General features: G+C 31.3%; 1 protein-coding gene across 12 annotated transcripts; it reads left to right on the forward strand.

The window, feature by feature from the left end:
- The first annotated feature begins 684 nt into the window (after nucleotides 1–684).
- On the forward strand, nucleotides 685–5,131 carry LOC112711283 (uncharacterized). Of its 12 annotated transcripts, XM_025763895.3 has the most exons (11): nucleotides 718–1,193; nucleotides 1,302–1,817; nucleotides 2,066–2,136; nucleotides 2,914–2,976; nucleotides 3,414–3,486; nucleotides 3,681–3,800; nucleotides 4,039–4,089; nucleotides 4,165–4,346; nucleotides 4,461–4,524; nucleotides 4,668–4,783; nucleotides 4,913–5,131. In XM_025763895.3, exons 2-8 carry the CDS (start codon nucleotides 1,683–1,685, stop codon nucleotides 4,168–4,170), a joined length of 519 nt encoding a protein of 172 aa, XP_025619680.1. In that variant the 5' UTR covers nucleotides 718–1,193; nucleotides 1,302–1,682; the 3' UTR covers nucleotides 4,171–4,346; nucleotides 4,461–4,524; nucleotides 4,668–4,783; nucleotides 4,913–5,131. The 12 variants fall into 12 exon arrangements, with proteins under 12 accessions (XP_025619681.1, XP_072059373.1, XP_072059372.1 ...); XM_025763896.3 differs by lacking the exon at nucleotides 4,668–4,783 and having other exon boundaries at nucleotides 685–1,173; XM_072203272.1 differs by lacking the exon at nucleotides 4,668–4,783 and having other exon boundaries at nucleotides 686–1,173; nucleotides 4,012–4,089.
- The last annotated feature ends 7,191 nt before the right edge of the window (nucleotides 5,132–12,322 follow it).

Consider the following 12,322-nt stretch of genomic DNA (forward strand, 5'->3'; position numbering starts at 1 on the left):
TAGTCAACTTTATGTGAAGTTGATAGCTGAGAGCTATTAGATGAAAATTTAGTCAAATTAGTCAAATCATTTAACGGATCTCAAGTATCAATTTCACATAAAGTCGACTGCACCTGAGTTTCCACCTCGTTCCATTGCATTCCATTTCACTTTCCTTTTCCCCTTTTTCTTAAAGTAATAGTTTGGATGGATTTTTTTAAAAGTGATTTTTTTAATTTTAAATATATTTAGATATCACGTTTCAAAAAAGTATTTTTATTAAAAACAATAAATAATTTATTTTTTAAAAAACTAATAACACATTATTTTTTAAAAAATAAAAAAGCAGCTTTTAAATATTTTTTATCAAAAATATCTTTTATCATAATTAATAATTATAATTTATACCCTTAATTCTATTTTTTTCTAAATTCTTAATTTCTCTCTAAATTTTATTTTTTTTAAATCTTATTTTTCTCTCTAAATTTTAAACTCTTACCTAATTCTCATCACTCTATTAAAAAGAGTTTTTAAATCGTCATATTTTATTGTATTTTATTATTAATTTTAATTACATTTTTAATTAATCATATAAGATGTATACATATTGTTAAGTTAATTTAAATAGGACTATTTTACATAATTTTATATATGAAATAACAATACCTTTAATTATTTAAATGATTAAATCCATGGTTAACCACTACAACAGAAGTGGAAGTTAGTGGCAACAAATTTGGGGCAATTTAAAAAATTGCCACTATCTAGTGATTTTGGGGCAGTTGCTGCAGCGATTTAAGTCCTCAGCCACCATATCATTTGATTTATGGCAGATCTGAAATAAATTATCGAAATTATCATCTATTATAACATATTAGATAAAGAAAAAAACACAATCTTCATTTTCATTTTCTTTTTCTACATCTAGCAAAAACTTTCATTATTCTTCTTCTCCATCTCAGTCGAGAGATACCTAGGCTCCCTTTTCTCTCTTTTCTCGAATGGCGTCATCATGGCCTCCTCCGTCAAAATCGGCTGACCTGGACCTCACAATCGTCTCAGCCAAGCACCTTAAAAATGCGAACTGGAGGAATGGCATTCTCAAATCCTACGTCGTGTTCTAGGTCGGCCCTGATCACCGATTAGTCACTAAATCCATGATTCTGACTCCACAAAATTCGTACGGAGCAAAAGGTGTAAGAGTACATGTGAATGTATGGGATCAATTTTCATTCTTATTTCTGTGAAATACAACAATCTATAAGTATTTGATTTTATTGACACATGCAAATATTATGCTTCTTATGTTGCTGATGGAAAAGGGTTATCCTTGGAGTAAGCCCTCGTTGTATTGCAAGCTGAAAAAGAGGAACCTGTTCTCTGTTGGATACAAGAACGTGGTGGGTTCAAGGAGGGCTTCATGAAGGATCTTGTCAAAGATAAAGCAGAAGGAAGAGTCAAAGGGCAATGAGGTAAATGCAAAGCGCATAAGGGAATACATGCACAAGGTGGAGTTGGAGCTCTCCAAAATTTGCAGTGACATTTGTCTTAGATGAGCATCGTATCCCATCCACTAATGTTGCTGAGTCCACTGTTTTTTGTGTGTGTAAAATTTTTTGGCTAGTTTTCGTGTATGTTTGCTTATGAGTTTGTGATATCAATCCATGCCTCTAGAATTGATTTTTCAGAAGTGAAAATATTTTATGTCGCAGGAAAGGTGTGTAGCTGTTGACGCTCTGTCTCTTATTGCTCGAACACTGAATAGATCCAAAGCTCATCTCCGATCAATACTTTTACAGAGTAATACAACTGTACTTGAGGATTTCTATGTGCATCTGGTATGTGGAATTTCATCCCTGAGGTCTGAGAGATTAGACTAAATTAAAACATTTTTGTTGAAGCCTTTAATTTTCAGGCACACTTAGCATATTTATTGAGGTCTCTACTTCCAGTGGAAAAGCATGCTTGGATTGGATCGTTAGGATTTTTATTTTATCTACCTGTTTAACTCTAGTTGATTCATCCTTTAATACTTAATATAAAATTGCTCAATATATATGATAATGATTTCTAAGGATTTCCTTAGGTGGATGCTATTCTAGATCTTATAGAGCATGTTCATAGGACAACAACAAGACTCCTTCTTCATGTTAATGGGTAAATATGACTTGAACTCTTGGCTGTTGTTATGAATCAAACAATATTTCTTAAGTTTTAAAATAATCTCCATGATGACAATGTGGGTCAGTTTGATAGAAATATCAATTGATGAGGAAAGTTATATGATGCTTAAATTATTGTTTAATAAAAGGACCAATGTGATGTTCTTTGGATACATATGGTGTTGTTCTCCAATAAACACAACTTTTGCTACTTTTTTGAGAAAACAAAGGATGAGGCAGTTAAAAATTAGTAAACTGGTTATATTATTATTAGAGAAAGCAATTCAAGCACCTAAGGAATTTAGCTTATAAGTTGCGTCCTTAAGAAAAATGATATCCTTATAATGTTTGACTAGAAAGTCCCTTAATCTTAAGTCAGACTAGGAAAGTAGGCAATACCACAATGCTGAAATTACCAAAATGACTCCTACTCATGTAGAATCAGTTTAGTCCTACTCAGTTTAGAAATCTTATTAACCAAGAGATAGTAAGAAGGTCACAGCCAAAGTGCAAAACACACCATATGCACAATGGCAATCTTCTGCGATGCTTAAAGAGCACAGAATTGTCTTAGCAAAGGCTTGTGTTTGGTGTTCAATGCAGATTGTCGTTCTTGTGTTTCCTTAAAATACCCACTGGTCCTAATTAATTTGTCCTCTTCACCATTGAAAACTTTCAATTTTATATATTGCATGACTTTAGAAATTTATTATTATATAATTTTGGTTTTCTTAAAGTTACAAATTTCTATATTTTTTTCAACATTTTACAGGTACGTCGAACACATTGCTAATTTTAAATGGGAAGTGAAAGAGCTAGGTCTAGAGCATAATGGGTTTGTATTTCTGGATCATCTTAATATATATTCAATGGCAATAGAACTAGCCTAGGAAAGGGTTAAGTCTCTCGAATATTCAGCAGTATACATGTTTCTCAGTATCAGTAAATAATACACACACCGAGAAGAGTGTGATACTTTTTTTGGTATTGCCTTAATCCTAGAGAATCACTAGCATTTTCTATTACTTTATCCATACCTTATATTAGTTCCTACAGTATTTTACCTCATTGTTCATCTTGGCCTTTGTGTCTGAGACGACGTGGTATAACTTAATATTTAGCTCTATTGGTGCTATGAAACAACAACTATATAGGTAAAAAATGTATACTATTTAAATAGAACATATAGCTACAACTTCTTTCGGTTTTATTATATTTAATAATAAATAAGCTGCATTCTGCATGAAGTTTTGATTTAAATTGTTGTTATAGGTATGTTGATTTATTGCTGGGGGAATTTAAACATTATGCAGCGCGACTTGCTCATGGTGGAATTCGTAAAGAGGTATTGGTCTTGCTCGATGTTGCATATGACATATACATGTATACATATAAACCCAGTTACAAGTTCTGATGACCCAAAGCAAAAATTGGTAAATATCAGTTACAATTTCATACTATTTTTTAATTTTTGAAAACGAAAAACCAAAGTAACTACTCCTAGTCTTTCAAGTATAAACGTGATCTTTGAATGTGTAGATTCAAGACAAACTATTGGACTATAGACTTGAGATCCTAGTAGAAACGCTTGTCAAAGGACTTTCACGGGTGAAGAGATGTAGTGATGAAGGACGAGCTCTAATGTCATTGGATCTGCAGGTTAATTATTTTTTAGACATGTTTAAGGTCAATTTTAAGATGTGTATTATGTGGTGTTTAATTTTTGTTCAATTTATTTTTTATAATAAATTTTAAATATTTAAAATTTACTAATTTTTATACTTTTAAATTAAATATAAATATTTTTTTGGCATTTAAACACCAAATTTTTAAGTAGCATAGCATTCACCTATCATTAATATCTTTTTAGTGCTTTGGTTAAAAATTGGTAATCCAGGCTTACTACCTTCCTGATAAAGAATATGTGCAATGGGCACATGCACACCCGGTAAGGACATTCCATTTATGTGGCTTCATTACAAGTTCTCACATGAACTTTAATAAAGAATTCCATCCTTTGCAGGTATAAAGGGGTGATGATTCTGTTTCTGAAGATGAAAATGAGGATCTTCTTGCTGACTTTATTGATGAAGACAGCCAACTACCTAGTCGAATTTCAAAACTGAATCTTAAAAGAGGTTATGCTTCCCATTGTAATGTTGATGAGAATACATCACACACTAGATCTTCGCTATGCTTGCTAAGGTGAGTTGTTTTCTGTTTTGCAAGAACAAAATCAGCTATTATCATGTACTATATTTTGTCTCTGCCACTTTTTGAATGGGTTTATTTAGTTATTTGATGCTTTAAACATGTTAGGTGTATGGATAAATATGCAAGGCTTTTGCAGAAAATAGAAGTAATAAATGTTGAATTCTTTAAGGTAAGCTCTATTCTACCGTCAAAGCACTTGTTTACCCTTTCATGGGGCCCAAAGGCTGGGACCGCTGCCAAGATTTGCTATTTTCAAATATAAGCCATCATTATGGTTTTAATTTTTTCTCTAAATTCTTTTTCCTGATTCAGTATACTGCTGCAGAGAATATGCCAGTCGTTTGAGATTTTTTTTCCATTTTATATATGAAACTTTTGGTCAGCTGATAATAGTTCAAGTGAAAAAAGTTCACCATGTTCTCATAATCGTAAGTGATATAGTCAGTAGGGTATTACATTCTCAAGCATTGGCAATAGAAGAACATTAGTGATAAGCTTGGCACCGGTTAATATTGAAATATTTTATCAATATATATTGTTTAAATGAACATTTTCAGGTTCAGAATTTGGCAAATCAAAAGTACATTATTGGTCAGTAAATTGGTGACATTATCAAGATGCTACTGCACCAGCACTTCCAAATTTTTAAGACAAGCAGAAAAGGATCAATGCAATTGAAGAGAGGCTACTATTATAGGGCTATTATTTTTATAGTTCATATTATTATTATTACCATTGTGATTATTATTATTAAAACCTATACCCTTTGGTTTTTAGTACGGTGTCGTATATTATCTCTATTATTATTATTATTATTTTTATTATTATTATTATTAAAATAAGCGTTTTTTAAAAGGAAAATTTAATTTTTTTAATTTGTATTGAAATTAGCGGCGGTTTTATAACCGCCGCAAATAGTCGTAACTTAAAATTAACGTAGTAACATCGCGGCGGTTTGTAACTGCCGGTAAAAATGACAGAAATCCTAATACTTGCATATCGCGGCGGTTAAAAACTGCCGCTAAATTAATTGCCGCAAAATACGGATTTAGCGGCGGTTATTCTAGCGGTTTCTAGAAACCGCCGCATAATCTTTTTCCCGCACCAATATCCAGGGCGGTTCACTAAACCGCCGGTATTTGATTTTGTGGTGGTTTAAACAGCCGCTAATTATGAAAAGAACCACCGCCATTAACCGTTTCTGTTGTAGTGAACGTTTGTACAAAGATAAGATGGAACGTGTTAAATGTATTTGAAATAATCAAGGTTGCGAGAATTGAATCGGTCAATAAATCGGTAAAATGATTGATTTATTAGTTTAATGGTTCGATTGGGATTCAATCGAAATTTAACCAGTTTAATTAAATATTAAATAAAATTATTAAAAATTTAATATATAATTTCAAATATTTAAATTCAACCATTTGTAAGTGAACAAATTTTAATATGAAAATAATTTTAGAGTTATGCCTCGACATGGAATTAGGTGTTATACCTCAAAATTAGACATTAGTAATTTTTTTAAAAATTATTAATAAAATTTGATCAACTAATGTATACTAGTTAAACACAAACAAAATTACAACCACATAATTATAAGGACTCATAACATTGAACCAAAAGTTAGACAGATAAATACAGTGGATACTATCTTGTTCTTAATGCATAATATAATTTTCTTCTACAATAAAACTAGCAGCACTAATAATGGATACGTTAAGATGCTTAATAAAAACACTAATAAGAATAATGTATTTATATTAATTAACACAAGGTCTCTCCATTATTTAGATACAAATAATACCAATAAAAAAATAAGCATACCAATACAAAAATATGTCCGTGAATGGCATTATTGATTGAATTGGGTGAGAAATTTGTCATGGCTTAAGAAGCTGATTCGAATCCAAAATTCTGAAATCCAAATTACAAATTACATACAACAGAAAAGCAAAATCCAGAATCCAGAATCCAACATTCAAAATGATTAATTCATATAATTCAGAATTCAAATCAAGAATATAGAATGATCAATTCATATAATTAATACTTTGTGATTTTTTCATCTTTAATGTACAACAAAAAAAACTAAAATCAGCAAAAAATTAACAAGCTTCACAGCAAAATTATGAACAAAATTAACTCAACAAATTTCACAGTAAAACTAAAATTAGTAAACTCCACAGTGAAATCAACAAATTTCACAGAAAATTATGAACAAAATTAACTCAGCAAACTAATTAACTAATATCATCGAAAATTATGAACAAAATTAACTATTATCAAAGGGAGCTCAAACAGGGGAGAAAGGAGATACAACGGCAAAGAGGAAGGGGAGTGCTTACCGGCGACGAAGAAGAATGGGAGTTCTTATCGGTGGCGAAGAGGAAGGAGAGAGAGAGAGAGAGAGAGAGGAGAGGAAATGCGTTGGCTGTGGCGCTGTGGTGGCTGCGGGGCTGCAGGTGCTGCGGGGGTCGCGGGCTCCGGGGCTGGGGGACTACGCTGCCAGGGTTCTTTTCTTTGTTGAGTTTCTTCGTTCTTTGAGTTTTCAGAGATGAGAGGAGATGAGTGGAACTGGGCCTGGGAGGACTGGTCGTGTAGCCATTTTTTTAAAAGTTTTTTTAAGGGGTCAAAACGGCACCATTTTAAAAGGGTCACCAAACCAAAAAACTTTTAAAAAATTGGTCGATTTAGCCAGTTTACCGGTTAATTATCGATTCGACCAATTTTTTGACCGATTTGTTGTCAAACAATTTTTAAAATTGACCGAAACGCTTTGGTGACCGATTTCTGATTAACTCGATTGAATCGATCGGTCGAATTCGATTTTCAAAACTGTAGAAATAACAATATCTTTAATTAATAGATCTTTTAATGTGTTAAATGTATATGCACAAAAAATAAATCTATCTTTTTTTTTCTTAATTCGGTCATAAAATATTATTTTCTATAAAAATTTATCTCACATAGAATTTTGTTTTTGGATTTGAATAAACTTTTATATAAGTTTTAATTTTTTTGATTAGCCTTGTGATGATTTTTTTTTTCTGAAATCAACGAAGATGAAGTTTTAGACCTTTAGGTCATATAAACTTTGATACAGTATTATAAAATAACTTGTCTCAAAATTTAAATTATTATATATATATATATAAAATAAATATTAAAAAAATTGTTGGATAATTTTTTAATTTTTTTTCTGGTCACTTCCTTTTAGTTTTCATTTCTCTTGTTATTTTTCTTTTCTATTTTTCAGGAGAGTAGGTGAATCCATGTCATGTTACGTTGGAATATACCCATGCAAATCCCATCGATCCTCCGTCTTCTGTATTCTCACACTACTTAGTATAGTCAATACAAAGGTAGTTGGTGTTTTTTAACATTAATCAATAATACTATAATTGGTTGGTTAACACGTTCTGTTTTTAGGTAGAATTTTAGTTTTTGGTGCAGACATACAGCTAGTTAGCTAGAACATATATGCATGATATATGTTAGCAGTAGGTATCAGCATTGAGTATCCCCGGTGAAATTTTTTTATTCATTCGACTCAATATTTAAATATCATTCAGTTTATTTAGTTTCTCTATAATTCCTTTAAATTTTAATTATACAAGTCCAATACTTGTTTTCTTTAAAGCATAAAATTGTATTAATTAGGAAAAGAGTATAAGATGGAAGCTTTACTATTAAGTCAATAATAAATGCTGTATGTAGAGGGAAAAATCTTTAATTTTGCCAAATTTAAACATTTTTTTAGTAATATATGGAGAAGAGCTGTTTCTCCAAGACTGGAAATAATGACTTGGTTTGCAGTTTCAGAAAAGCTAAACACAAAAAAAAGGTTAGCAGGATTTAATACTATAGAAGATGTTGAGACTATTTGTGTGTTGTGTGTAGGGGTGACAAATAAGCTAGCCTTTCTTGTTCTGTCTCGTCTGCCAAAAGTCCAGTATTTGGTGGATTGGTCCGTCCTGTCCTGCCTAGTGGAGCGGTCTCAAATTCTTCTCCCATTTCGTCTAACGGCGCTGGCAGGTTAAATCCTTTAATTTTCTTTTTTTTTTTGAATAATTTTTTGATTTTTTATTAATAAATTTTTAAATATTAAATAATATATATAATTTCACAATCATTTTAATAAATTTATAATTTCTAAACATATAAAAAAATTATAATTTCTAAATTCACAAATATTAAAGTGTTTATAATTCTAAATATATAATAAACATAATCATCAACGAAGTTTTTTGAAACAAATAATAAAACCAACATTGTAAAAAATAAAACAAACATTATCCAAAACATATAATTAAACATTTTCAATTCTCTAAGCAATCAAATATAGAATATAATTCAAATTATAACTTAGAACATCTTCAATTATCATCTTCAATTACAAAAAAAAAAAACGCCGGACTTGCCAGAAAATTAGCCCTGCCCCGCCGAAACTCGCCAAAGCCTGCAGATTAGGCAATGCGAGTTAGGCTTAATTATGACGGTTTCAAATTTTCAATCCGATCCTCGTTTTTTGGCAAATTACGTGGGTTGGTCCGGCGAGTTTTATCCCATTTGTCGTTTCTAGCTATGTGAAAAACACGAAGAAAACAAAAATAATCTCTTTAATCACTGCAGATTGGTAGAATCTCTGTAAATAAAAAGATTATTCCAAGAGGGTGAAATTCAATGGATTAAACCGATGGAATTAAGATAATTTTTGAAGGCTTGATATGATTAAGAAGCGGCTAAGTGCGGAAAGAAGATGTGAATCAATCTTTGGTTTGAAGTTGTTTGAGTGGTATGGATAACGAGAAATCAAAAGATATTGCATAATAAAATAGATCAAGTTGAGGATATTTGGAGGAAAATAAAAAATTAATGGAAGGAGTGGGATAGTTACATCAAAGGGAGAAAACAAGAGGGGTTACAGGTATAATAAACAAGAAAGAAGAAAGATATCACACAAATGAGTAATCAAAACAGTTTGTATTAGTAACTTTGTGTAGAATTTATCCATGAAAAATAAATGGTAACAATTGAAAAATATCTCATAAGTGCAAATAATAATTTGGTGCCTTTTCTCTGTGAATTCTGTGATGCAAGTAACTTATTAGTGACAGCTGAAATTCAGATCGAGAGTGGAATATGTGTTACAAACTTACAATTTATTTTGGAGAAGTCAATTGGAAGAATAAAAAATTTACAGGTGATGGCAAGTAATCAAATATTAGTGCATTGGGTGTCAAAAAAAAAAAGATTACAAACAATGAAACTTTAATTTTGAAAGAAATAAATTTTTGAAATTGCGACTTGATTTAAAAAATTTTCAGGTTTATTTTGCAAATTTAAATTATTTCAAATACATCCTTATTTGGAGATACTTTGCAATTCTGAAGATTATCAAAGAATTTTCGGTGTAACAATTCTTGGCAAAGCAGATCTCACTAGCAAAACAGATTTGTTTGAGATGTGTGTGGTTCCGTTTTTTTTTTTTTTTTTTTTTTTTTTTTTTTTTTTTTATATGACCGTATGTCGAAGGAATATTAGAGTTTGGGACATGACATCTTTTTTCTGCTTAAGTGGTTTGTGTTTTGTTTGTGGTTGTGGTGGTTTGGTTTTATTAGATGGTGTTTTAATTTAAGTGTTGTTTTGTGCTTAATTCTTTATATATTTTGTGTTGTAATTGTGTCACCACCTTGTTAAATTAATAATAAAAAAATCCAAAATACTTAAATGGATTAAGTTAGATATTTCTGTTGATATCTTTTTTATTTGTATCTTGTATTTTAAGAGTCATTTTTGTTAGAATATGAATAATTAAATTTTTATCTCTTTTTAACATGTGATTTCTGTAAATTTCTAAATCAGTGCAAATATATTTTACAATTGAAAATTATTAGATCAAAATAGTATATAATTAAGATATACTTAAAAATTTATATAAAAATATTATGTATATATCAAAAATAAATTACTAAATCATCTATTAATATATGTATTATTTAAATTGTTTTTAATATATATTTTATATTCTAATATATATTTACATCAATAACTGATTTGGTTATTAAGGTTTAGTATTCACTTAATATTGATGAAGCTCATTATATCTATGTATATGTTCGTTGTTCTAAAATAATTTTTTATTTGTGTTTGGTAACGAACATTTGGCAGGAACCAATTGATTGCAGCACGTCACTAGAATCCGAATGCAATCCGGATCTTTTAAATATGCTATAAATTGTTTTGGTCATCAGTGAAATTAAATCAAATTTAAATCTGTCGCATTCACGTCACATTAAAGGAAATCACAAACAGATTAACCCTAATTTATTTTATAATCAATTACTATACTATATATACAGTGCTTGGTTGTTCCACAAGTACTGAAGTATTCAATTAACCATGTTTATATATTGAGCAATAGTACATGAATATGCAACTCATCAAATATATAAGTCAAAACTATATGTCGTGTAATACACATAAAGATAAAAGTTATTTAATTAGAAATCCCTTATTTTCAAGTGAAGCCAAAAAACATAATTATTCGACAAAAATGGGCCATTTTGTTTCCTATTGTTATTCTTGCAACACTTGGGTTACTCCATCGTTGCTTTCACATTATACATGTGTTTAGAGTGATTGTTAGTAATTTATTTAAAGAGTTAAAAGTAGGATTTTGGCCTTTAAAATATAGACTAATTTTTTTTTTTTTTTAACTTTTTTTCATAAAAAATCGTCCCTAAGGTTTAACTTGGTTTTAAAATTGTCCTTATTTTAGGAAACTAAAATCGTATGGAGGTGGCAGCGAAAGCAGAGATAGAGGTGGATCGTAGACAGCTTCTTCTTCTTCTTCCCTTCCCCTTTTTACTTCTTTCCTTCCCTTTCGTAGGAGTAGAAACACTCTCTTTCTCTTCTTTTTTTTTAAACTTGGTTTTAAACCTTAGGAACGTACAATAAGAAATTACCGGAATAGCGACCGATTATGGTGGCACTAAAACCTTGGTCGCTAATTAGAAAATAGCGACTAACTTTGGTTGCCAACCGTTAGTGACCGATCTTAGCGACCGATTTTCAACCAATGCTACCAAACTAGTACAAAACGATATTGGTCGCCAAATCGGTCGCTAAATGGCGACTGGTACACGAAATTGTAATCTCTCACAACTCCGTGCAGCTGACTAGCAAGTGCACTGGGTCGTCCAAGTAATAAACCTTACGTGAGTAAGGGTCGATCCCACGGAGATTGTCGGCTTGAAGTAAGCTATGGTCATCTTGTAAATCTCAGTCAGGCGGATTCAAATGGTTATAGAGTTTTGATAATTAAAAGATAAATAAACATAAAATAAAGATAGAGATACTTATGTAATTCATTGGTGGGAATTTCAGATAAGCGTATGGAGATGCGTTATTCCTTCTGAATCTCTGCTTTCCTATTGTCTTCATTCAATCATTCATACTCCTTTCCATGGCAAGCTGTATGTTGGGGATCACTGTTGTCAATGGCTACCTCCCATCCTCTCAGTGAAAATGGTCCTCTACGGTTTCTGTACGGCTAATCAACTGTCGAATTTCTTGTCTCGGATGAAAAATAACAGGCACAGCTACCGCATGGCTAATCAGCTGTTGGTTCTCGATCGTGTCGGAATAAGATCCAATGATCCTTTTACGTCTGTCACTACGCCCCACAGTCGTGAGTTTGAAACTCGTCACAGTCATCCCTTCCCAGATCCTACTCGGAATACCACAAACAAGGTTTAGACTTTCCGGATATCAAGAATGCTGCCAATTGTTTCTAGCCTATACCATGAAGATTCTAATCTCGGATTCAGATGCCCCATTGTCAGAGGAGAGTCAATGTAAATCGTTGATTAGAAACCCAAGAGATATACACTCAAGCGATTGCAGATAGAACGGAAGTGGTTGTCAGGCACGCGTTCATGAGTGAGAATGGTGATGAGTGTCAC

This window comes from Arachis hypogaea, chromosome 9, assembly GCF_003086295.3.
Source record: "Arachis hypogaea cultivar Tifrunner chromosome 9, arahy.Tifrunner.gnm2.J5K5, whole genome shotgun sequence".
In the NCBI taxonomy this organism is placed as follows: Eukaryota; Viridiplantae; Streptophyta; class Magnoliopsida; order Fabales; family Fabaceae; genus Arachis; species Arachis hypogaea.